The sequence below is a fragment of the Punctularia strigosozonata genome, assembly GCF_000264995.1.
Source record: "Punctularia strigosozonata HHB-11173 SS5 unplaced genomic scaffold PUNSTscaffold_22, whole genome shotgun sequence".
NCBI lineage: Eukaryota > Fungi > Basidiomycota > Agaricomycetes > Corticiales > Punctulariaceae > Punctularia > Punctularia strigosozonata.
Genome location: NW_006767454.1, coordinates 303105 through 324392, shown reverse-complemented (window position 1 = coordinate 324392; position 21288 = coordinate 303105). Strand labels below are relative to the sequence as shown.

The following is a 21288-nucleotide window of genomic DNA, read 5'->3' as shown; positions in this document are numbered from 1 at the left end:
TGGTTCTATGATATCGTCCCAATAAAAGACGTACGTGCATTATCAGACTGTCGTAGCGAGTATGAGACCTGAGCGGAGCATTCCTTCCCGCTAAGTCTCGCCGCGTAATTCTTGAAGGCGGGGAAGGGGGATTAGTGACGTGAACGGCCGCACCAACTCCCCGGACTTGAAGTCCTCGTAGATGGTCTCGTCTAGCAGGGGCATATGCGGGGCGGCAGCGTGCTCGGGCAAATCGAACTTTATACCCCATAGGGGCCCAACGAACAAGCAGTTGTGGACCAAGTCGATAGCCAATTTCAAGACCCGAATGTCTGTGAACGCTGTGAGACGGATGTGTGCGCAAGACGTGGGTATTACTGACCCAACGGTGACTCAAAGCGCTCGAACCACCAGCACTCTAACGTCACGCTGTCCACCACTCTGCCCGTTATCTCAACATGCATTGCCTGGTCCAGCCCTATATCCTACAATCGGGATGCACGTTAGAAACCGCCTTTTGAGATGAAAACGGAACTTACGTCCGGTGCAGCAACTTCGATGCATTGCTTGTCGACGGTTTCTAGTATGATCATCCCATCTGGGCCATGAACCTATGAGACAGTGAGTTTAAGACCATGTGTAGAACGACAACATACACCTAAGACCTGCCCTGGCACACGAACCGAGCGGTTGAGATACTGCGAGAACCGCGCCGCATTGATGCGAGGGGCAGTGCCACGCCACATCGTGCGTGAAGGTCGAGACGAAGTAATCATTGAAGTCGAGCGCGAGAGAGGGAGCGAGTGCGACGAGGGAGATAGCTGGGGGTTGACGGGCTGGCAACGAATGGTGCAGAATGCTGGGGTCTCCAAGGTAGAATCAGAGCACATATATATACCGGATTTGACCGCAGACCACATGGTGTGACATTATAGGCTGCGGTTGCGAAGTTAATTCGAATCGCACTTTGGTACGTACCACGCATGCCTTGAGGTACCAATGTCGGGGACGTCCCATGTTATCTCGTACGTTGGCCTTTCTAGAACATCAGGGACGTACTTTCTCGGGTAATTGCGCCTTAGAATCCAAAGCTTATCGACTACCGTTAGCAGTGCGTCTCTGACAATCTGCCCAGCGATGATTTCTGGTACCTGGATTCTGCGCCAATCCATTAATCAGTAGGACGGGGGGCAGCAAAACCCCGGTATCGGTGCCGTCCCAAATGAATATGGCTGCAGAGGTCTAGGCGTCTATCCCGCAGGGGGCGGAGCTGCCAAATCTTCATGTCCTTATTTCTTAAGCGGTGGTAACACCTCTTGTTTTGGAACTACGCTCGGTACGTCCCCAACGTTCATGTTCTCCTATGGCATCTTCTTTATCAAAGTGCTGTCGATTTTGTCAATGCCGTCACCGTCTTGCGACGTCAAGCACACAAACTGCGGCGATCTCGGCGGTCATTGACCTGGGAATCTTCCCATCCAGGCCGTGTCTAGTTTCAAATTGTGCTGATCTCTCTACGTGGTATGTCCCAATATTTTGGGTTTATCGGTAACGCTAATCCTGCGCGATTTCTTCGCTGAGCATGGTGAAGCAAAGCTGAAGTCGTTTATACAGGCAGCATCTTCCAACAACAGCACCTTCAGCACTCTCGTTTGTTATCCTACTGTCGTGGAGCAGTAAGAACACTCCACGGCCTATCTTCTACGCCGCGGTGAGCTCTCTTTTCGATTCTTTGCTCGGTATGTCCCCGACGTTCATGTTCAGCCATGACAGCTTCTTTGCAGATGTATTGTCGCTTCTGTTAACGCCTTCGCCGTTTTACGGCACCAAGAAAACGCACTGCGGCGTCTTCGGTCATTGACCCGGAGATTATCCTGACTTGGTTTTATCTTGTCCCAAGCGGTTCTGATCTACTTTACCCGGTACATCCCAAAGCGTCTGGCTTATCGTCGACGCCAAAGTTGTATCGAAATTAGCTCCTGATCATGCCAACCGGCGCCGCTTTTTGGTCTCGATGCGGCCGTGTACTGGCTGTTATTCAAACCGACGGAGCTTGGCCAAATTCAACTGTGGGCGTGTTTCCGTTTCGAAGGCCAATCTTCTGACGATGAACGGCCCATTGGATATTCTGCGCCAGTCATCGGGTTCTTGGGTTTGACGATAATATGATGAGGTACATATTGATCTGATACGGACTATGCTGAGGGACGTATTCGACATTTTGAACAGTCAAGTCCGTAACGGTAGTTCCTCGCACCTCATGTACAGGCTCGACTCGTCCTTTTGGGTGTAAAATGGAGATGGAAACGTTGGCCTTTCCGCGACGGCCGTATATCGCTACATTGCACGGCGATGAGCTGCAAGCAGTAACAGTTTAGCCGAGAACACTGACCCTCCGAGATCTCCGCTCTCTAACGGGAACCCTGGAATGTTGCGCTTCGCGTTTGGCCGCAAGGACCTGATCGCGAGCTCACGGCCGAGCTGGGCCATGAGATCATCACCAGGCGTGCCTGATCAACAAGAAGGACGACGAGGAGCAGTTTCTCGGAGGAATGTAACAATGACGACATGATTCACGGTCATGCAGTTGTGGATACCGACCGTTTGCGCAATGCTTCCCTGCTGGTGAAACATTACCTGCACGACAAACCCAGATCTGACATGGACCACAGTAAGCGCGGACAGGTGTTGTTACTCCATGTTGTAATTTGTATAGACATTCTGACTGAGAATGACATGCTATACATGTGCAGGCTACGCTGGACTTCAAGAACGATGGAAGAGCGGTGAGATCAGTTCATGAAATAGAAGATATACATTAGGCGATGATCATTCGTTTAATGTTCTTAATTTTCAAGACGCAAGACGCTAGCGGAACATGCTAGTCGAACGCATGCACATCTGACACGCATCATCTCATAGGGCTGACAATCGACGAGGACCGTCGTAGCCCTTTGAATATTCACCACGCAGGGGTTGCCTATAGCAGTTTGGAGGTCTTGACTTTCAGTTGTTCATGTCTACGACATCTCTTTGACCGTGTCAGATAAGATTCGCTCAAGGCGCGTGTTGAGGAATGAGTTCGTTAGCAATGATACCTTTCTGCCACAATCTAAACTGGAAAGCGTCGGGTACCCCGGTAGCTCACATGCAGATTGAGCTCAAATTTAATGTAACCATCTAATCAATCTGTATAACCCACCAGGTCTTGAGTTTGAACTTGCATATCCTCTTTGATCTAGTCTCAGCATATCTGATCAGCGTGAGCGTCACATTAGACGCAGTAATGAGCTTGGCACTACATATCTCATCTCTGACACTTTGGTATACAAGACGCTCCTTCAACTTCACTTGGGATTACCCCATGCTCTCGCGGTTGTGACTGGGTCGGCGTGGCATACCGACTCTGATGTGCATGTATACAAATTAAGGACTCGAAGCATAAAGCAGAGCAAATATCTGCGTGCATCTACGCATAGTCTAGCTCGATGCCACGCCGGTGCCATGTTCGACATCGCATCATCAAACATTACCAGTTACAAGATACTACCGATATTCTTGCTAACCGTGATGAACAACGGGTCTCCTGTACATGTTAGTCGATAGGCCGCAAAATATGTACCTGCAGCGTGGATCAAGCATTGTGGAAATGCAAGGTTAAGTACTACGTTCCGGCATTTGCATTGCGCGCGAACGGATTTCTGTAATCGACAATATACGGTTGGCCCCGAGTTTTTGAATCACGGATTTAACTCGATTGACGTTGTAGGCATGTGGTAACAAGAATAGGCGATGCGACAAATTTCTACAGAGTATCTACGAGGTCTCCGTCTCCGTCCCCGATCCCGAGCCCTCCTCCTCCGAATCGTCGTTCTCGTATATTTCATGTGCCGCAAAGAACGCGAGGAGAATCTCTCCCGGATTTGGTATGTAACGTCGTATCCCCTTGTGTCGCTCGCCCTCGCCATTGCCATCCCTATCCCAAATCATCTCGAATGTGATGGGGATGGGGTTGAAATTGTCGGCAATCACAGGGACCAGTTTTTCGTTTGCGGGTACCCAGGTCCCGCTCCATCTATAAAACAAGTTCTGAAATCCCGATTCGATAGCCTGTGATATCGGGCGCTTTGTGAGTGATTGGTGTAATGTTTGGCGACGGTTTCTTACCTTTGTTGCCTTCTTGTCGTACTGGTCGGAGAACAGGAAAGCCAAGCCCATCACGTGTTGGAGGTACTGGTGGCCGTTCACTCCGCAGGTCCGTCGCAAACGGTGGAAGTTCGTCATATGGTAGTCAAGGACACTATTTTCCACGAACTCCTCCAAACTATCGGCTTGCAAGGTATGAGCCAGAAGTTCACGCGCCTAGGCTCACTCAGCCAAACATATAGTATTACAGATTATCGGGACTCATACCTCGGACTCTCGATTTCGCCAGGATCGGAACCAAGGGTTTCCGTCCGTGGCCGGCCAAAGCGCCCCGGAAATGTCATGCTCTACCTCTGGCATACGCCACGAAAGCGTACTCTCGCGGTCCACAAAGATACTTTTTGGCTTCATGACGCCCGGACCCGGCGTGCTCTCGTCGATCCTTCCAGGTATGAAGCGCTGGTACGCTTGTATGAACTCGCGGGTGACCGCCTAGTGAAGCAACTTAGTTCGAATAGCAAAGCTCGCATGATATCGGCTCACCGGGGCGTCAAGCGGCTCCAGCATCAAGTTACCAAGCACAAAGATCCACTTCAGGTAAGCGACAGGTGTCGTTCCATACATCTTTCTGTCGTAGTGATAACCGCAGAGGTGCTGCATCACCAACGAACTGTATTCCCACAGGTTCTCTTTCTTATCTCCCCGACACAGCATACCCGCGAACACTCGCGTCTATCAGCGGTCGCACGTCAGTCGGCGTTGCGCTTGAGGAGTTCGTTGAACTTACGGTGGCGAGCTTGTTGTTGAATATCATCGCATCGCTAATTTCTCCAACGCCCGATCCGTAGGTGCTGGTTGACATGTTGCGGCGTCGTGGTGGAGAAGGACAGGGTGGGTTGTCGGTTTGAAGGTTCGTTGCGTTCTCTCGAGCGATGTCGAGGGTAAGATGCTGCCCCCAAACAAAATTTTGTTTGCTGTCCGAATGAGGCTAAATCATGACCGTTTACTTCATAGAACAAATCCAGCAACGGCATATCCTCTTTTGATGCTCAACCTACCCGCCATAACCCCATTTTCTATGCAGGCTCGTCATCGGTGGCCAATCAGTGGTGCAGCATTAGATCTTCCTTTTAAGCATGTCGAATTTGGTGTCGCTTGCCGACAACACTGCTCACGGTACGTACCACTGCTCACCGTGCCCCCGCCTCACCTACTTCATGCCTGATGCCGTGCCAGATGTTACTGATCGATCGACGCAAATATCCGTGAATGCGAAGTCTGTCACCACGGTGAATCCGATTGCCATTCCTGCTTCCTTCGATTGCACCCGGGACTCAGACCGTCAGCAAACCCGCCCCGTATTTGCGCTCCTACTCGTCCCCCCGCACCCCCTCCCATTAGGACCATACTCTCGCACTTACGCTCATATCCGTCGCATTTGCCTTCTTGCACGAATGCCGGAGACTCGTTCTGGCAAACAAGTACGTTGCTTAAGTCTTATTGCCTGCAAGGAGACTCAACGGTGCTGGCCAGTCCGTTCGGGATACAATTGTATCTCTTCCACGCGCAAATACAGGGAAAAAAAAGGCGCGTTGAATAGTACCTCCTCATATGGATTGCTGACTTCTGCCGCAGAGGCAGAATATGAACACAAATGACCCTTCGCCGCCACCGTCCGGTACACCGGCCCAATCCGTGAGTGTTTGAATGCCCAGAGCTTTGGGAGAGGACAGCTCGACGAGGATACTCACTTCTCCCCAGGCTCAAGCGGAACGATTGGACGCAGTCCTGGCGAATACGAAAACTCCAGTGCCTAAGGTAATCCATATTGCGCTCATAGCACTCGTCCAAAACTGATACCGGCCTTCCACTATCAGAAGCCGAAAAAATCCTCGGTCTCTCGTCGCAAGAAGGGGGGCAATCGTAAGGTGAGATCTTTTATTGCATAACGAACCAACTTAGTTTCTGAGTAAATCTGTTCCAGGATACGCATGCTGAGACCGCCCATGAACATACTGGCACCGGGGACGATGCTGGGACAACTAGTGGGGCGGTAGGGCAGCCAACGGCTCAAAATACAAGGCCATCGCTCGGTGTCGCATCGCCGAGCTCGTCTCTTCTGTCGCCCTTTCCGAGTGACACTAGCGCTGAAGTTCGTATTGCCGGTCCGCTACCGCCGTCGGATGCTCCGGTGACAAGCAACGCATCCGCGGAAATGGCATTGCATGCCGCCAATGGCGAGCAACCTGCGCCGGCTTCATCAGGTCATACGACGCTGCATGGTGCCATAGCGCCTGCGGGAGCTACATCAATACACGCCCAACACGGATTAACATCCGACAACACGTCATCGCTATTCCCAATCAATGACACTGTTGACATGTTATCGTCACCGGCTGGTCCATACATGATGCGTCCGCTCGTACCCGACACTCTACAGCATGGCGGGCCCGACCGCTCGTCATGTGTTTCTGACGACTTGTCATCTGGAGCTGGACAAGCGACCTCATCCCCCTTCTCTGCATTGCACGGGCAGGCCTTGGATACAACAAAGCCGTTGGGAAGGTTCCTGTCGACCTTGAATTTGGCAGAGATTGCCGTACAACGTGATGTACGATTCTATCCTGTGTTCTTTGTAACGACTGAATTGAACCTTCATGCTTTCCAGATGAATGGCATTGCCGGTTCAACGTCGGCATACGGGAACATGATGCGATTTCCCCCGATGGCGCCCTGGAAGTCTGAGTTCCTCGCCACGACTCAATCTACGGGTTAGTATATCCTTATGTTACTAGATGCAGTGACAGCAGGCTCACAATATTCTATAGCATTTCATGACACCAATGAACCTACGCACCCACATGTACAGCCTACCAACGATATGACTTTTGTCTTCCCGGATCCATTACCGACCGCTATATCTCTCGACCCATTACCAATTGCCACACCTACTCCACCGCCGGAGTCAAACGCAAATGATGCTCACAAGGTATGTGTCAGTCTCAAATGTAGACTATATAACTGACGCACACACCGGCGCAGATTGCCGCCTTCCCTGATTCAGCTCTTCCACGTGCACCCTCGGTCCCGCTCGCCATGTCGGATTTCAACAGAAATATCCCTGTTATTGCAAGCGGGAATGGCACGCCATCAATCCCGCTCGCCGCGCCAAATTTCGATGGAAATGTCCCTGCTATTGCAGGCGGGAATGACGCGCCCTTGGTCCCGCTTGCCGCATCGCATTTCAACGAAAGTACCCCCGCTATAGCAAGCGGGAATGACACGCCCTCGGTCCCGCTCGCCGCATCAGATTTCAACGGAAGTACCCCCGCTATGGCAGGCGGGGTTGACACGCTCTCGGTCCCGCTCGCCGCGTCAGATTTCAACGGGGATGTTCCCGCTATGGCAAGCGGGACTGGCCATAGCGATGATCATGCACCCCCCGCGCCTGTCCTTGGTACAGATGTCGAGAATGATGACGATTGGGAAGATCTTGACATTGCAAGCGATTCTGAGTCCGAAGATGACAACGAGATCGTCGACGGGGACGGTGGTGACGGCGCCCAACGTTCTCGCCCTGGACGGATCAGCGCCAAGGCAAAAGAGAAGCTCAAGGCTTTCCTATCGTATGCGGATGCATTTAAACGAGAACTGGCGGCGGAGACGGGGAGATCGTTAGATGTTGTCGCGAGATGGATTGGTCGGCCGCCGCTCATCATGTCGCGGGCGGAGAACCGTTGGCAAGTATGGCAAGCGTGGTATGCCGTACATCATCCGCAGATCAAAGCTACCTTAGATGGGTCGGTAGAAGGTAAGCGTGCCTACTCCCGTAAACATGTTATCGCTTGATGACCAACAACATACAGCGGAGGACTCGGACACGTTTGCACGGCGTACAAGGCAGGCTTATCACCAACGTCTCGCGGGCTGCAAAACCTGGAAGGAGAAGAAGGCGGTGATGCAAGACTGCTACGATTGGTGGCGCGCAATCCGGGGCGAGTATGTGTGCTCACTCATCAAGAAGGGGAAGACTGGCAAGTTGGTTACTCTCGCTGCTCGTCAGATCAGTGCTATGGTGAGAAATGCAGATATGATGCATTTGTCGCCTTGTACTTACTGTGAATCAGTCCGAACATTGGCACTCGCAAGCCGGACTTCATGTCATTGGCATCATCATGGACACGACCCGCGGCGACTATATTATGACAGGGGGCTCCCCTGTCTGGCCGCGGATGAAGGATAACTTCTCAACGAATTTGCACAAGTACATGTTGGAGTGCCGCTCGCTCGTGTCGTATGTATGACTTCGTTACCAAATCAACTATCTGCTCACGTACTATCAGGATCCTAGAGCAGAATCCAGATGGCACCCCTGCCGTCACTGACGAGCAACTGAAGGGGCTCATACCCATGAGCACGATGGATTCTCCGGACGGCAATCTTTCGCTGAATATTGGACCCGGCACGTCAGAGGTCAAAGACGATAAGCGCGATGGTAGTGACAAGGAGCTGCGACATATCATGATAACGCTGTACAATAGTAAGTTGCTCTGGCTCTTCGCTTTAAGCGACGCGCCTCATATCATTGCTAGAGCATGTGAGGAAGCCAGTCAAAAAGTTCAAGTGGGGTACGATCTTGGAGCTCTGCGTCTTGAACAACCTCACCATATACAACTGGAGCCCGAAGGCGACCATGACCATCATGAAACTCCTCGACAAGAAGACGAAGGTCCAGAAAGAAACTGTCGCCTTCAAATTTCGAAAGAATGGCGACGCAATCGCGGATCTTGTTGCGAACTATAACTCCGGGAACGCGGCGCTGGCCATCGAGAAATGGTCAACAGGCAAGTATTCAATCGCGTTCGTAAACACTGGCATCTCACCCACCTTCCAGCTGAACAACAGAAACCATGGCGCGCACGTGTGGGGATACCCATTCTTCTTGCTTTCGTTCCGAAAGACATGAAGAACACGGGCGGCCTGGACATTATCAACACGGCATATGGTCTGCAGATCGTCCTGTATCGCGCCGGGGTTACGCAGGCATATCTTGAAGCCGTTGCCGCAGAGGAGGCGGGTTTGACTTGTCCTGGAAAAGGTCGGAAAGCTTCTGCCAAGAAGACGAAACGTACGCCCGAGTCGACGACGGAGCGTACGGAACCTTTAGAGCCTGCTGAGGCCGGGCCGTCGTCTCGGCCAGTGCCAGCACGCAATGACGGCCGCTCCGCAAAACCGTCCGCGTCTTCATCGAAGAGCGCACGCAGAGGGCATGTGTTGGGCACGATTGCCACGACTCATCACTTTGATAACCCACTCCTCAAAGGGCGGATGAAGATGAAAAATATGCCCTACGTCGAGACCAGCGACGATGAGCACATCGGCGCTCCTGGAACCGACATTCCCGGACGCGTGCCACCATCCGGCGTTGCTACGGCACTGCCCTACTACGGCCACTTGCCTACCGTGCTAGGGGTACGTGACTCATACTTGTCAAGTATCATGCACGCGCTGATCTATTCGATATAGAACCATATCGACATTCAGACGCAAAGCGATGGCGATGGTCGTTCAAACGACACTATCACTTCGCAGCAATATCTACCCCGCGTCGAGGTGGAGACTAGGGTAGATCGGCATGGCATCCGCAACGATGAGGACGAAAACGAGGACGAGGGCGAGGAGAGCAGTGACGAGGATGAGGAAAGCAGTGACGAGGACGAGAACAGCACTGATGAGGACAGCGAGGACAAGAGCGAGGACGAGGAGGGCGACAACGGTAACATCGAAAGCGAGGAAGACGAGGGGAACGGAGCTGAATCCGGCGCAGGTAACGACATCTACATTCGCCCCAATGCTGGTGGCGATGTTGCGGGGATGCCCAATTTAATCCCGATGCCGGTATGTAACTGGGCCAATGCTTACACCGACTTATTCTTGATCTGATGTTCTCTCAGAATGGTCCAGACGCGGGCGATTTCTCTGACGACCAGCACTATGCCGCGTATGGGCGCGCTGACAACGTTGCTCAAGGCTATCCTGATAGCTGGAACTTCGACATGCAATATCAACATCAAGAATACCCGTTTGCTCAAACTCACGCAGGCCCCACGGCGACGGATTCCCTGCAAGCGATTGCCGAGGTCTCGGGTGAGTGATTACAAGCGTCCCAATTCCATTCACTCACATAGAGTACAGAAGCATCCACGGAAGCCAGCGCGAGTTTGGAGTGTGGATCTCCGATGCGTCTACTGGACCAGAACGGCGATCATGGTGGCGATTGCGTTGTACCCCAGTATCCGCCCCAGGTCATCTTGCAATCTATGAACAATCAGAACCGATCGTGGCCGGCGAACGACCCTCGTGCCATGTACTATGGCATGCCTGCACTATACCCACCATTTCGATATCCTATTCCATATCCGAATGATAGCCAACCCCCGCTGTATCACGCACCCGCTCAGCACATGTGGAACGCCGGACTACCGCCGCCTCTCGATCGCCGCGTTCATCAATCGGTCCCAGATGATTCCCAACATTCCCTGGTCAATCAACCTCGTGCGCCTCGAAATCATGCCGCCCCGATGAATCGCCCTTCACCGGTATCGACCGCAGGTAACCATCGGTCTCCCCCATTTCATTCTCAACCACCACTTCGACTCTCGGAGGGCGTTTATAATCCCCAGCTTCCTGGCAAGCCCGCAACCATAGCAGCGCACCGGTCCGCAGGTTCCGTAGCTTCGAATGTACACCTTCACCCATACCATCCCCCCCAACACGATGTCCTTCACGCTCATGGGACACATGGTCAGTCATCTTACCTTGGGGCCGGATCTACGCATGTGCCGACACGCACTGTCAACGAGCTCGGTCAATCATCCTCGTTGGAGCCGACGGCGAACGGCTTCCGAATGCCTATTCAAGGGCGTTTGCCTTCCGCGAATTTACGGCAAGAACGGTCCGGTACATCTGTGCCTAAGCCGCGCAAGAAAAAGCGGCAGCGAACTGAAGGTGAGAGCGAACAGGTGGACTATGATGCGCAGCTTAGAGCTGAAGGTACGATACGTGCGACCATCATGCAACATCGTGAAGCCAAACGTGCACGCATCCGTGATGTCTAACTTATACAACAATATTTCGCCATGAGACTCGGACTAGATATATAATATTCTGCTGTGCATAGCTGTAATGACAAATGGTGGTCGGCGAACATAGAATCACAACCGGAATAGATATTGCTCATCGCCCAGGTTACGCGTTTTCGTAATCGATATATGTTGACGGCTAAGGGCGTGAGGTACACGTATGGGCAGTTACAGTCTGGTAAGTACGACAGAGCACTGGGGAGCTGAGTAGCATGCAGCGGTGATACGTTCCAATGCCACAGAGTTAAAATCCAGCTTATTGCCTTGTAATGAGAGTACGTCTCGTCATGCCGCGCGCAGCGGCGGTACGTCCCAGCGGTCGCTTCGCGGAAAGGGTACGTCCCGATGGTCGCTTTGCAGCGCAGAGGAGGTAAGTCCCAGTCGGGCCAATCGACGGTGATGGTACATCCCAGGTCGCCCGCACAGGGTTACATCCCGCCGAGTCACCTGGCGACGGCGGCACAGTTCTCCTATTCCTTGTTTAATGATATCCTGCACGTTGGATTACCATCACAGCGCGGGCGATGTCCGCTGAAGGCCTATGCTAGCATGCTGGTATCATGGCGCATTGGAGGTAAGTCCCGTCGGATAGTGCGCAGCGGCGGTCGCTTCGCCGCGCGGAGGGGGTACGTCCCGGTGGGATGACCGAGGTGGTGGTAAGTCCCAGCCGGGTCGATCGGCGGTGATGGTACGTCCCAGCTGGTATCATGGCGCGTTGGAGCTAAGTCCCGTCGGATAGTGTGCAGCGGCGGTCGCTTCGCCGCGCGGAGGGGGTACATCCCGGTGGGATGACCGAGGCGGTGGGAAGTCCCAGCCGGGTCGATCGGTGGCGATGGTACGTCTCAGATCGCCCGCACGGTGGTACATCCCGCCGAGTCACTTGGGGACGGCGGCACGTCCCGGCAGTCACTGCGGTATGTTTCGGTGGGTTGACTGGGATGTTAGTACGTCCCGGTGGGCCCATCGAGCGGTAATGGTACGTCCCGGGGGCTGCTCGGCGAGATTGGTAAGTACCATGATACATCTGCCTAACTGATACGCACGCGGGACATACCACTGCGCGCTAGCGGGCTCACGGCGGGTTTGGGGATGTACCGCTGCCCATTGGCAAATCACAGTACATCCCGCCAAGGCTGTTGGCACTGGTAAGTCCCAGGTGAACAACAGTGACAGCCGATCACCCCCCTGAGGACGTACCGATTTGCGGACATCTAACAACGATACGCCCATGGGAAGGCCCATGGAGAGTATCGTCCGCTTGAGTCGGCCGGCAACGTGGCTACACACTCCAACTCAAGGACCCCCGATACGAAGGAGGTATAGATTTTCATATTGCAGAACGCAGCAAGCACATCACAGTCTTCTTGCATCTTATCAACTTCCCAGGTCTCATCTCATCTCACACTTTCAAACTCCGGAAATGCATCTCTTTCATTGACAGAGCTCACTTAAGTGTTTGTATAAGAAGAAGAAAAAATTAACGACCGACCTTGGGACGCGGCTTGACCACTCCACGAACTCCAGAAACCGGCACAATTTTTTTGGACATAACTGGCGGTTTATGCTTTCGAAAACCTTTTCAAACTCTGATCGCCGGAACTTGATATATGGGACATACCGATGGTTCGGACTCTTTGTGTGTGAATGAAAAGCCGATCGGCACGGGTGCGGCAAGGGACTCGCACGCGCGTCGCCTTGGAACATCTGATCACGTGACATATTCGCTTCGTGACGAAACGAACGCCCCAGTGACATTTTAGCGGGGTTGGAAACTATTCGATAAATCGCGTGGGGCCCGCTCGACGGGAGGGTGCGTTCCAAGGGACATACGTCAGGACTCGGTCGGTACGTACCCAGAGCAGGGCAAGCTGCATGGGAAGTTCCTAGAGACACATGGGTGCATACCAAGAGACAGGCAGCCTATCGGGTCGAGGGGCGCAGGAAGTACCCGAAAACGGGTAAATACCAACCCGGCAAGGCCTTAGAGGCATATCATGGGAGGGGGGATTTCCACCTTACAAGGACGTGCCTAAGGGGTGGCTGAGGTGTGGTAAGATCCAGAGTGCTGACTCTGAGCGAGGGGGACGAGAAAAACGTTGGTGGACGCTCAGAAAGGCAGCGATCGCTTTATCGTCTTCCACCCCGGTCCTCCCCGCGTTCCAATCTCATCATCCGGGGTGCGGGGTAGCGAGCCCAGGGATACCTAGGGGAACGCGAGCATGCCATGTGATTATCGTTCGTCGGGTCGGGCTAGGGAGAGTGTACCGCCGGCGTGCACATGCGAGATCGCGGAGAGGGCGATTGTCGGGCAGCTGCATACATGGTATCGCCTTGCAGCAATGACGAATGGTGGATTGAACCGGCGCCTGAGTACACGGTTCCGCGATTGGATGGTCTGGCTCAAAATCGGGCGATTCGGATAAGCGCGATTTTGCGGGAAACAGGGGCGTAAGTATTACTGTACTCAGTACTGACGGAGGCCCGTTGACGTTCAATGTTCAACGTTCAACGCTCGTCATACACAACACGAGAGCATTCCGATGTGATACGACCCCTCAGTCATATTCTCGATCGAGACCATATGGGCGAGATGCTGATTATTGCAACCTCTCGCAGTGTGGCAGAAGCCAACGATGTCTGTCCAATTTGACGGCGTTGGACGTATTGGTGAAGCTGTTGTCGCTCTCCGAACGCAGGAAACAATGGGGCTCCTGCCCCAGCCTTCAATGGCATAGACCAGGAAGCGCACTTCCATACGGTCGACGGCGGGCTTCAGCACGTACGGCTGTAGAGGCGATGGAGGTCACTCACACCAGCCTATGAACATGAAGCAACTGGGCCGTTGACATATCATCGTTAAAGACATTCAACGACGGCGATTGGAAGTATGGGGTACCTGCAAGTAGTGCTCATGCGACCTTGCAGGTCCACAGACATTTCATCATAGTTTGAGGCACAGCGGGGCCTCCATAATATGCGGGCGTCGCTATCTCGAAGATATCTGGAGGTACATCATGGTCTTCAAGAAACCAGGTCTACTTGTGAGTTTGAACCATCATTGACGGTGACGAATCGGAACAGCTTATGTGGCCCTCTCATTTGATTGGTCAGGAATGATTTCAATGCAGTGCTTACTCGTCTTCGTGACGTCTTTTGCGCTTACGTCCTCCCGTCATCGTCACCCTCACCAACACGTGATACTGGCAGCAGTGAGATGTTCGACTGTATATCACCAACCTCACACCGCCTGCAATCCACAACCTCGAATCTACAAGATCAACATGGACGCTGTCAGAAAGCAAACCCAAGCGGAATGCGAGGACGTCTTTGCAAACTTACCAGTCAGTGAGTGAAAACCCTCATAGAAAGAGCAGCTCGACGTCTGACGAGGATGGTCCCTCCCAGCCATTCAAGCCTTGTTACCCGCCGTGCTAGCTCACAAGGATAAGATCCTCAGCGTCGAGCGCAAGACGTACCAATACGGAGGCACCGATCGTCACCAGGTCCGAGTCCATACCTCTTCTCTCTTCCTTGCACTAACCCGAATTCGTACGCTAGCTTGACATCTACTACCCGCCTACGTCCTCCGCATCCCCACGCCCGATCCTCTTCTGGGCCTACGGCGGCGGCTTCGTCTCAGGCGAGCGCGTGCTGCCCGAATCGCAGGGGCTGGTGCACACCACGATCGGCGCCTTCTTCGCCCGGAAAGGTTTTGTCGTCGTCATCCCCGACTACCGCCTCGCGCCCTCCGCCCAGTTCCCGGCCCAGGCTGAGGATATCCGCGACGCCATCCTCTGGGTCATCCAACACGCCTCTTCCACACTTTCCACCCCTAGCGTAAAACTAGACGCGGAGACGCTCGTCGCGATGGGACACTCGGCCGGTGCTGTGAACGTCGCCACGGCTTACCTTCTCCCGGAGATTCTGCAGGGCACGGATATTGCCAGACGCACGAAGGCGCTCGTGCTGCAATCGGGATTGTACGTGTTCGAAATCGACGGTGTTGCGCCCGCCGTACCTCCCCCGGTCCTCGCGCAGTATTTCGGTCCGACGGAGTTGCAGAAGAAGCGCGAGCCGCTCGCGTTACTCCGCGCGTTGTCGGACGAGCAGGTCAGCGCGCTCCCGCTGCTGCTGCTGGTGGACGCGGAGAAGGAGCCGCAGGGAGTCGTGAGGAGCGAGGAGCTGTTCAGGCAGCTGTGGAAGAGGAGGAGGGACGAGAGCGAGGTGCTGAGGATCGTGGCGAGGGGACATAACCACATCAGTGTTAACTGGGTGTTGGGGACGGGCGACGGGGAGGAGTGGGCGGAGGAGGTGGCGAAGTGGTTGGGCGACACGTTGTGAGAGCCATTAGCGAGTCGGTGCAAGCAGAAGTACTTGGTCCAGGCCCGGACATTTTCTTGATAACCAGTGATGTACTCTACATGCGCATCGGATATATAGACTCAGTTGTCATACGTCTCGGCCTGCATGGCACCTCACGACAATCCATATAACCTTCGGACTTCGCCTCCGCATCCTCCCGTGCGAGTCCGTAGACGCGTTGAAGCCCAGGCAAGCGCGTTCGAGACAATTGTTCACAGCACCGATAGGACACGCCATGAGTTTGCGCCGAGGAAGGCATCGCTGTCAGCTCATTGCCGATAGGTGGATACAACGAAGACGTGGCTCGGCGCGAAAGGTAGCCGCGACTAGCCCTCACGCCTGTGATCTACGCGCAAAGACATGGTAAGCATCGCCAACACCGTACATCGAACATATGTGTGACTCGCCTCCTTGTCCACGCACGTCCCCCACCAGTGGGACAACGTTTGTCAACGGAGGCCTCCATCCATGCGGATCGAGTCCATGGAAGCTCTCCTCCCCTCAACGACGCGATTGCTCTTCGCAACTTCACGCCACGCCGTGCCCGTCATTTCCTCCCATGTGGTCTGAAGCGGACGCCGAAACGTCCTGGCGAGGATAACACCTGCTGGGCGGTGCAGGAACGACCGGATGGTGGCGCAGGGTAAGACACGTCAAGCCTGAAGAAGAGACCGTCCGTGAAGGCTTTCCTCCGAGATGCGCCTGTCATCCCATTATTCTTGTGTGCGTATGCCACAGCCATGGCTATCCAGAGAACATTGCGTCGCAGAGGTGGGTGACCACACTGGGCCGACGAATACAGAAACGGTCCCACGGCAATGCAGGAGCACGTCCGCGAACTTCGGCTTGTCGGAGGTTGAAACCATGGGTAGCATGGACGCTACTCGCGCTGCTGTCGATGATGCGCATTATCCTCAAGCTCTGCGACGCACAGGATGAACTATTCAAATGCTCCACCGAGCGAACTGATAACGCACGGTGCCAGTGCACCCTGGATCTCATGTTCCGGCCAAGCGCCGGCACGCTGTTCATGCTCTATTCCGAGGGAAACAGCGCACTATCGCCATCCCTCGCCCAGAATCGGCACAAGCATACTTGCCACTTACGGCCTCTCGCATCGCCTCGTCCCGAAATGACTGCCCACGCGCAAGACGTGCTGTGTCTGCTACTAGGCTGTACACGGATATATGCCCGAGCGTCGTCAATTTTGAGACCCCAACGCTCGCTCTTGTCATGGCTTCCCCTCCCCAGCCCGCGGTAAATCCTTCCGAGGAGCCCGAAGTCGCAAATTACCAGAAGCGACTGGATCACGCCCTGGCGAATGGCGAGACGGTCTTATCCATCCTCGAGGCTCTCACGGAGGGCGTCGTCATCTGCGATCCTCTGAAGGGATCCGTCAAGGTCGCAAGGGAACTCATCAAGATGGTACAGGTAAGTCGTGCACTCTTCCTTCATCCGTTTCATATTGACACGCTGTTTAATAGAAAGTCCGCAAAAACCGAGAAGACTGCGAAGAGTTGGCCGGCCGTGTATTCAAGCTCACCGGCACCATGCTCGGGATCCTCGACGGTAAACGGGACGAGGACGTGCCTCCAGACCTGAAGAAATGTCTAGATTCGGTCCACGAGTACGTCCCGCAGCCGCAGAACAAGATATCGCATCGTGCTGACTTCTCTCCCTTAGTACATTGACGAAGATAAAGAAAGGCCTAGAACCGCTCAAACTGTCGAGGCGATTCTCACTTAGAGCTTGGTTCCGGGCTCTCCGCAGGAGGGAGTATATAGCGGATACGATTTCGGGCTATAACACCAAGATCGATAGATGCCTCCAAGAATTCACGGTGCGATCGAAAACGGTGGCAGATTGTTTGCGATCCTGACGACATTCTTTTTGCTCCCAGGTTGTCGTCACCAGCCAGGTCCGCTTAGGGTTGATGACATTGAACGCTGCGGTGGGCGTCGTGTACTCTCGATTGGACGACGTTTACTCGAAAGCGACGGACATAAGCTTGGGCGTGAAGAAAGTTCACTCTGACATGAAGGATCTCCGCTTCATCATGACGGAGATATACACGGAACTGATCCGGGTCAAATCCGTTGGACAGCCCTTGGCTCCACTGGTAGAGGGGATTTCGAGTGGTGCGAAGGCCGATGCCTCTGCGGACGTAAGGTTCGTCAACCGGCTTAGTCTCGTATGATGAGATATGCCGACGCCATCGTATCAGCCTCCATTTTGTCCCTGCCCCTCCCCGCCTGTATGGACGAGACACCGTCGTGAATGACGCAATCGACCAACTACGCGACGCACAACGGCACCATATAGCCATTTTAGGCACCGGAGGTATCGGCAAGACCTCCGTAGCGCTTAGCGTGGTCGACGCCGTCAAGGACCAGAGCGACTGCTACTTCATCCGTTGCGATACGCTCGTCACTGAATCATCTCTTATCAACGCTGTCCTTCAGGCTGTGGACCGTAGTCCGTCGGTGAACGGGGATCCCATGGAACACCTCAAGGCGAAATTGTCGGCTGCGGGCCGTCCCGTCGTGCTTGTTCTCGATAACTTCGAGAGTCCCTGGGACTCGGACACTCCCAACATCAGGCAAAAGCTCACCGAAGTCCTCAGGACATTAGCGGCGATCTCGAAAGTCCGGCTCATCGTGACTATGCGAGGAGACATTCCACCCGCCGATGCGGATGTTCAGTGGACGCCCATGCGCCTTGCTCCTTTAGGTCATATCCCTGCTCGTGAGCTCTTTCTGTCCATAAGACCAGAAACACCGCAGAAGGAATACCGAGACCTCGACCTGCTCCTCGAGAGATGCGACGGTCTGCCGCTTGCCGTCAAACTTCTCGCCCAGCTCAAGTCATCGTCAGCATGCAGCCGTCTACTGCAGCGATGGGACAAACACAAAAGTACGCTATTACAGACGGACCACATATCTCCATCCCGCGAGACCAGTCTGCGTGTCTCGATATCGATGTCGCTGCAGTCCGCACCGATGCGCCTCGTTAAGGAAGCGATCCCGTTGCTCGCCGTGATCTGTCGCCTGCCCGACGGTGTCCTTGGTGGAGTCGAGCAGCTCGAGAAGATGGACCTGGGCTTCGACGACGTCGACGTGGCTTTGGCGACGGTCCTAGGATCTGGCCTCGCCTTCAAGGCTGAGGACCAGGGAATCAAGGTGCTTGCTCCCATCCGCGAGCACGTCAATAAGCACGATGTCACCACTTCGCCGCAACCTCTTCTTGCCCCGTGCCAACGCGAAGCACTGCTGCGATATTACGTTCAGCTGGTCGAAAAGCACGCCGGTAAGAAACTCGGAGATGCCGACTTCCAGTCAGCGTACAAAACCCTACTCCCGGAAACGGGTAATATTATCTCCCTGTTCAAGTGGGAGCTCGACCGTCTAATAGACACGATGCCGGGTGTCGCGCAAGCAGCATTCTTGTTCACCCGCTTCCAGTGCCACCTGCGACCCTCGACTGAACTTATCTCTCAATTACTTGATAACTGGGATCTTTACGCGATAGGTATAGCTCGCGCTGAAGGTCTGACCGCCAGGGGGGAGCTCTTGTACAGAACGGACCACTACCAATTAGCAATGGAGGACCTTGAGAATGCTTGTGAAGAGTGCAGTCGTTCCGACAACAGGAAACAGCTAGCAGGAGCTTTGCGTCGACTGGGCAATATTCATCTGATGTGGGACGCGTACCCCCAGGCGATAGAGAAGGTCACCCAGGCGCACGATGTGTACTCCGAGATCGGAGACCGACGGGGCATGGCGAATTGCCTGAAAAGCTTGGGCAACATCCATCGCATGCAGAACGAGTATCCCCAGGCGATAGAGAAGCTCACACGGGCCCTCGACGTGTACTCCGAGATCGGAGACCGACAGGGCGTGGCGGATTGCCTGGAAAGCTTGGGCGACGTCCATTGCATGCAGGACGAGTACCCCCAGGCGATAGAGAAGCTCACCCGGGCCCTCGACGTGTACTCCGAGATCGGAGACCGATTGGGCGTGGCGGGTTGCCTGAAAAGCTTGGGCGAGGTCCATCGCATGCAGGACGAGTATCCCCAGGCGATAGAGAAGGTCACCCGGGCCCACGACGTGTACTCCGAGATCGGAGACCGATTGGGCGTGGCGGGTTGCCTGAAAAGCTTGGGCGAGGTCCATCGCATGCAGGCCGAGTACCCCCAGGCGATAGAGAAGCTCACCCGGGCCCTCGACGTGTACTCCGAGATCGGAGACCGACTCGGTGTTACGAGATCTCTGCAGAGCTTAGCTGATATTGATCGTGTCCAAGAGCGGTATGACCAAGCCGCGGAGAAGCTAGGGCGCGCTCTCGACCATGCTTCAAGCATCGGGAATCGCTACGAGATGGCTTGGTGTTACATTTACATGGGCTTACTCGATCGCGACCAGCGTCGGTATGCCGAGGCTGTTGAGCATATCACGACCGCTCGGGCAATGCTCACGGAGATTGGACAAGAGGGCTACGCGGATTACTGTTCCCGTCTCCTTCGTGAGATTCATGAGCTCATGGTGAGATTGTGTTCGCTTGCGATATCCATCCGCCTCTGACCCGCGTCTAGATCTCGCAGGATGAAGGTGGCGAAGGTTCCGCGATAGCCTCCGACGCGCGCGAAGCGACGACGAATTAGAAGGTGCATGAGATGCGATGTACGACACTTTTGTAATCAACATTTTTTACTCGTGCGCTGCTACAAAGTCGATGTTCCCCGTGACACTGCGGTTGCGTAGGGCACTCGCGCCACGTGCCTTGAGCGCCGTGCAGGTGTCCCTGGGTGGTTCTTACGAAGTCTGTCCAATCATATCAATAAGTTTTTTCTTCTGTCTAGTGAAACCGGACAGAAACCCACATTACTAGATGCCTATGTATTGTCGTCGTGGTTTGTACTTACTCGCCATATGCACCGCAGCTTACTTCCCTGCGTATGCAGAACTTGCGACGATCTCATCCGCTACTTGGCAGAGCTTCGTGAGTGGGTGCCCCGGGCTGGCTCGGGAAACGGCGGCGCTCTCGCGACGGATCGCCATGAACTTGCAGGTTTCGAGGCGACGGCGGAATTGATGCATATGGACGTCATCGAACGGATGGATTGTAGGCGATTCGCATCCTGCCCGGCACTGGATAGGACTGAATGAATGCGGATGGAGATGACGTCGTCTGAACTCACGATATTGCCAGTAGAACAGCTGACTGCTGTGACCGTGTCCTGCCTGCGTGTCGAATAGTGAGCTGAAGTAACAACGCGTAAAGGAGCGGCCATGACGCACCTCATGCCCCCAAATCAAGCCACGGGCGGCGCTGAAGACTCGCGAGGCGCGGTATCATTGCGACAAGCAGCATGATAGCGTTGAAGCGTCTAGAGGTTTCCAACGACGGTGACAGTGAGCGCAACGTGCATGGGGTAGTAACGCGGGCATAATCGAGGAGGGCACCACGGTCGCGCCGCGTAACTAGCTGATGCTCATGAAAGCTTAACACACGAAGGCTTCCAGATTTGATACCTGAACACTTGAAATGCAATGACATTCGTACGTGCAGGATTGGCACCTCCCACGACGACGCAACTCCTATCCCGGAGTGTTTGTTAGAGTACGTCCATTCGCGTTAGACGAACCGATGTTTTCCGTGC

General features: G+C 54.2%; 4 protein-coding genes across 4 annotated transcripts; 3 read left to right on the top strand and 1 right to left on the bottom strand.

Annotated features, from left to right (window-relative positions):
* Positions 1 to 90: 90 nt before the first annotated feature.
* PUNSTDRAFT_139319 (uncharacterized protein) lies at positions 91 to 725 on the bottom strand (the record flags this gene model as incomplete). The annotated part of the gene is made up of 4 exons (XM_007389016.1): positions 91 to 311; positions 362 to 464; positions 519 to 590; positions 636 to 725. The coding sequence occupies 4 exons, from the start codon at positions 723 to 725 to the stop codon at positions 91 to 93; spliced, it is 486 nt and encodes a 161-aa protein (XP_007389078.1).
* Positions 726 to 5769: 5044 nt separating this feature from the next.
* On the top strand, positions 5770 to 10710 carry PUNSTDRAFT_139317 (uncharacterized protein; the record flags this gene model as incomplete). Its single annotated transcript, XM_007389015.1, has 16 exons — positions 5770 to 5820; positions 5887 to 5943; positions 6003 to 6053; positions 6110 to 6736; positions 6794 to 6896; positions 6954 to 7114; positions 7168 to 7936; positions 7992 to 8200; positions 8253 to 8419; positions 8469 to 8665; positions 8718 to 8989; positions 9031 to 9597; positions 9652 to 10023; positions 10080 to 10272; positions 10321 to 10485; positions 10556 to 10710. 16 exons carry the CDS (start codon positions 5770 to 5772, stop codon positions 10708 to 10710), a joined length of 4116 nt encoding a protein of 1371 aa, XP_007389077.1.
* Positions 10711 to 14534: 3824 nt separating this feature from the next.
* Positions 14535 to 15608, top strand: PUNSTDRAFT_146938 (alpha/beta-hydrolase; the record flags this gene model as incomplete). Its single annotated transcript, XM_007389014.1, has 3 exons — positions 14535 to 14612; positions 14673 to 14770; positions 14826 to 15608. Exons 1-3 carry the CDS (start codon positions 14549 to 14551, stop codon positions 15606 to 15608), a joined length of 945 nt encoding a protein of 314 aa, XP_007389076.1. The 5' UTR covers positions 14535 to 14548.
* A 1254-nt stretch (positions 15609 to 16862) lies between these two features.
* PUNSTDRAFT_139315 (uncharacterized protein) lies at positions 16863 to 20289 on the top strand (the record flags this gene model as incomplete). Its single annotated transcript, XM_007389013.1, has 6 exons — positions 16863 to 17060; positions 17114 to 17256; positions 17313 to 17469; positions 17530 to 17798; positions 17854 to 20170; positions 20221 to 20289. The coding sequence occupies 6 exons, from the start codon at positions 16863 to 16865 to the stop codon at positions 20287 to 20289; spliced, it is 3153 nt and encodes a 1050-aa protein (XP_007389075.1).
* Between the last annotated feature and the right edge of the window lie 999 nt (positions 20290 to 21288).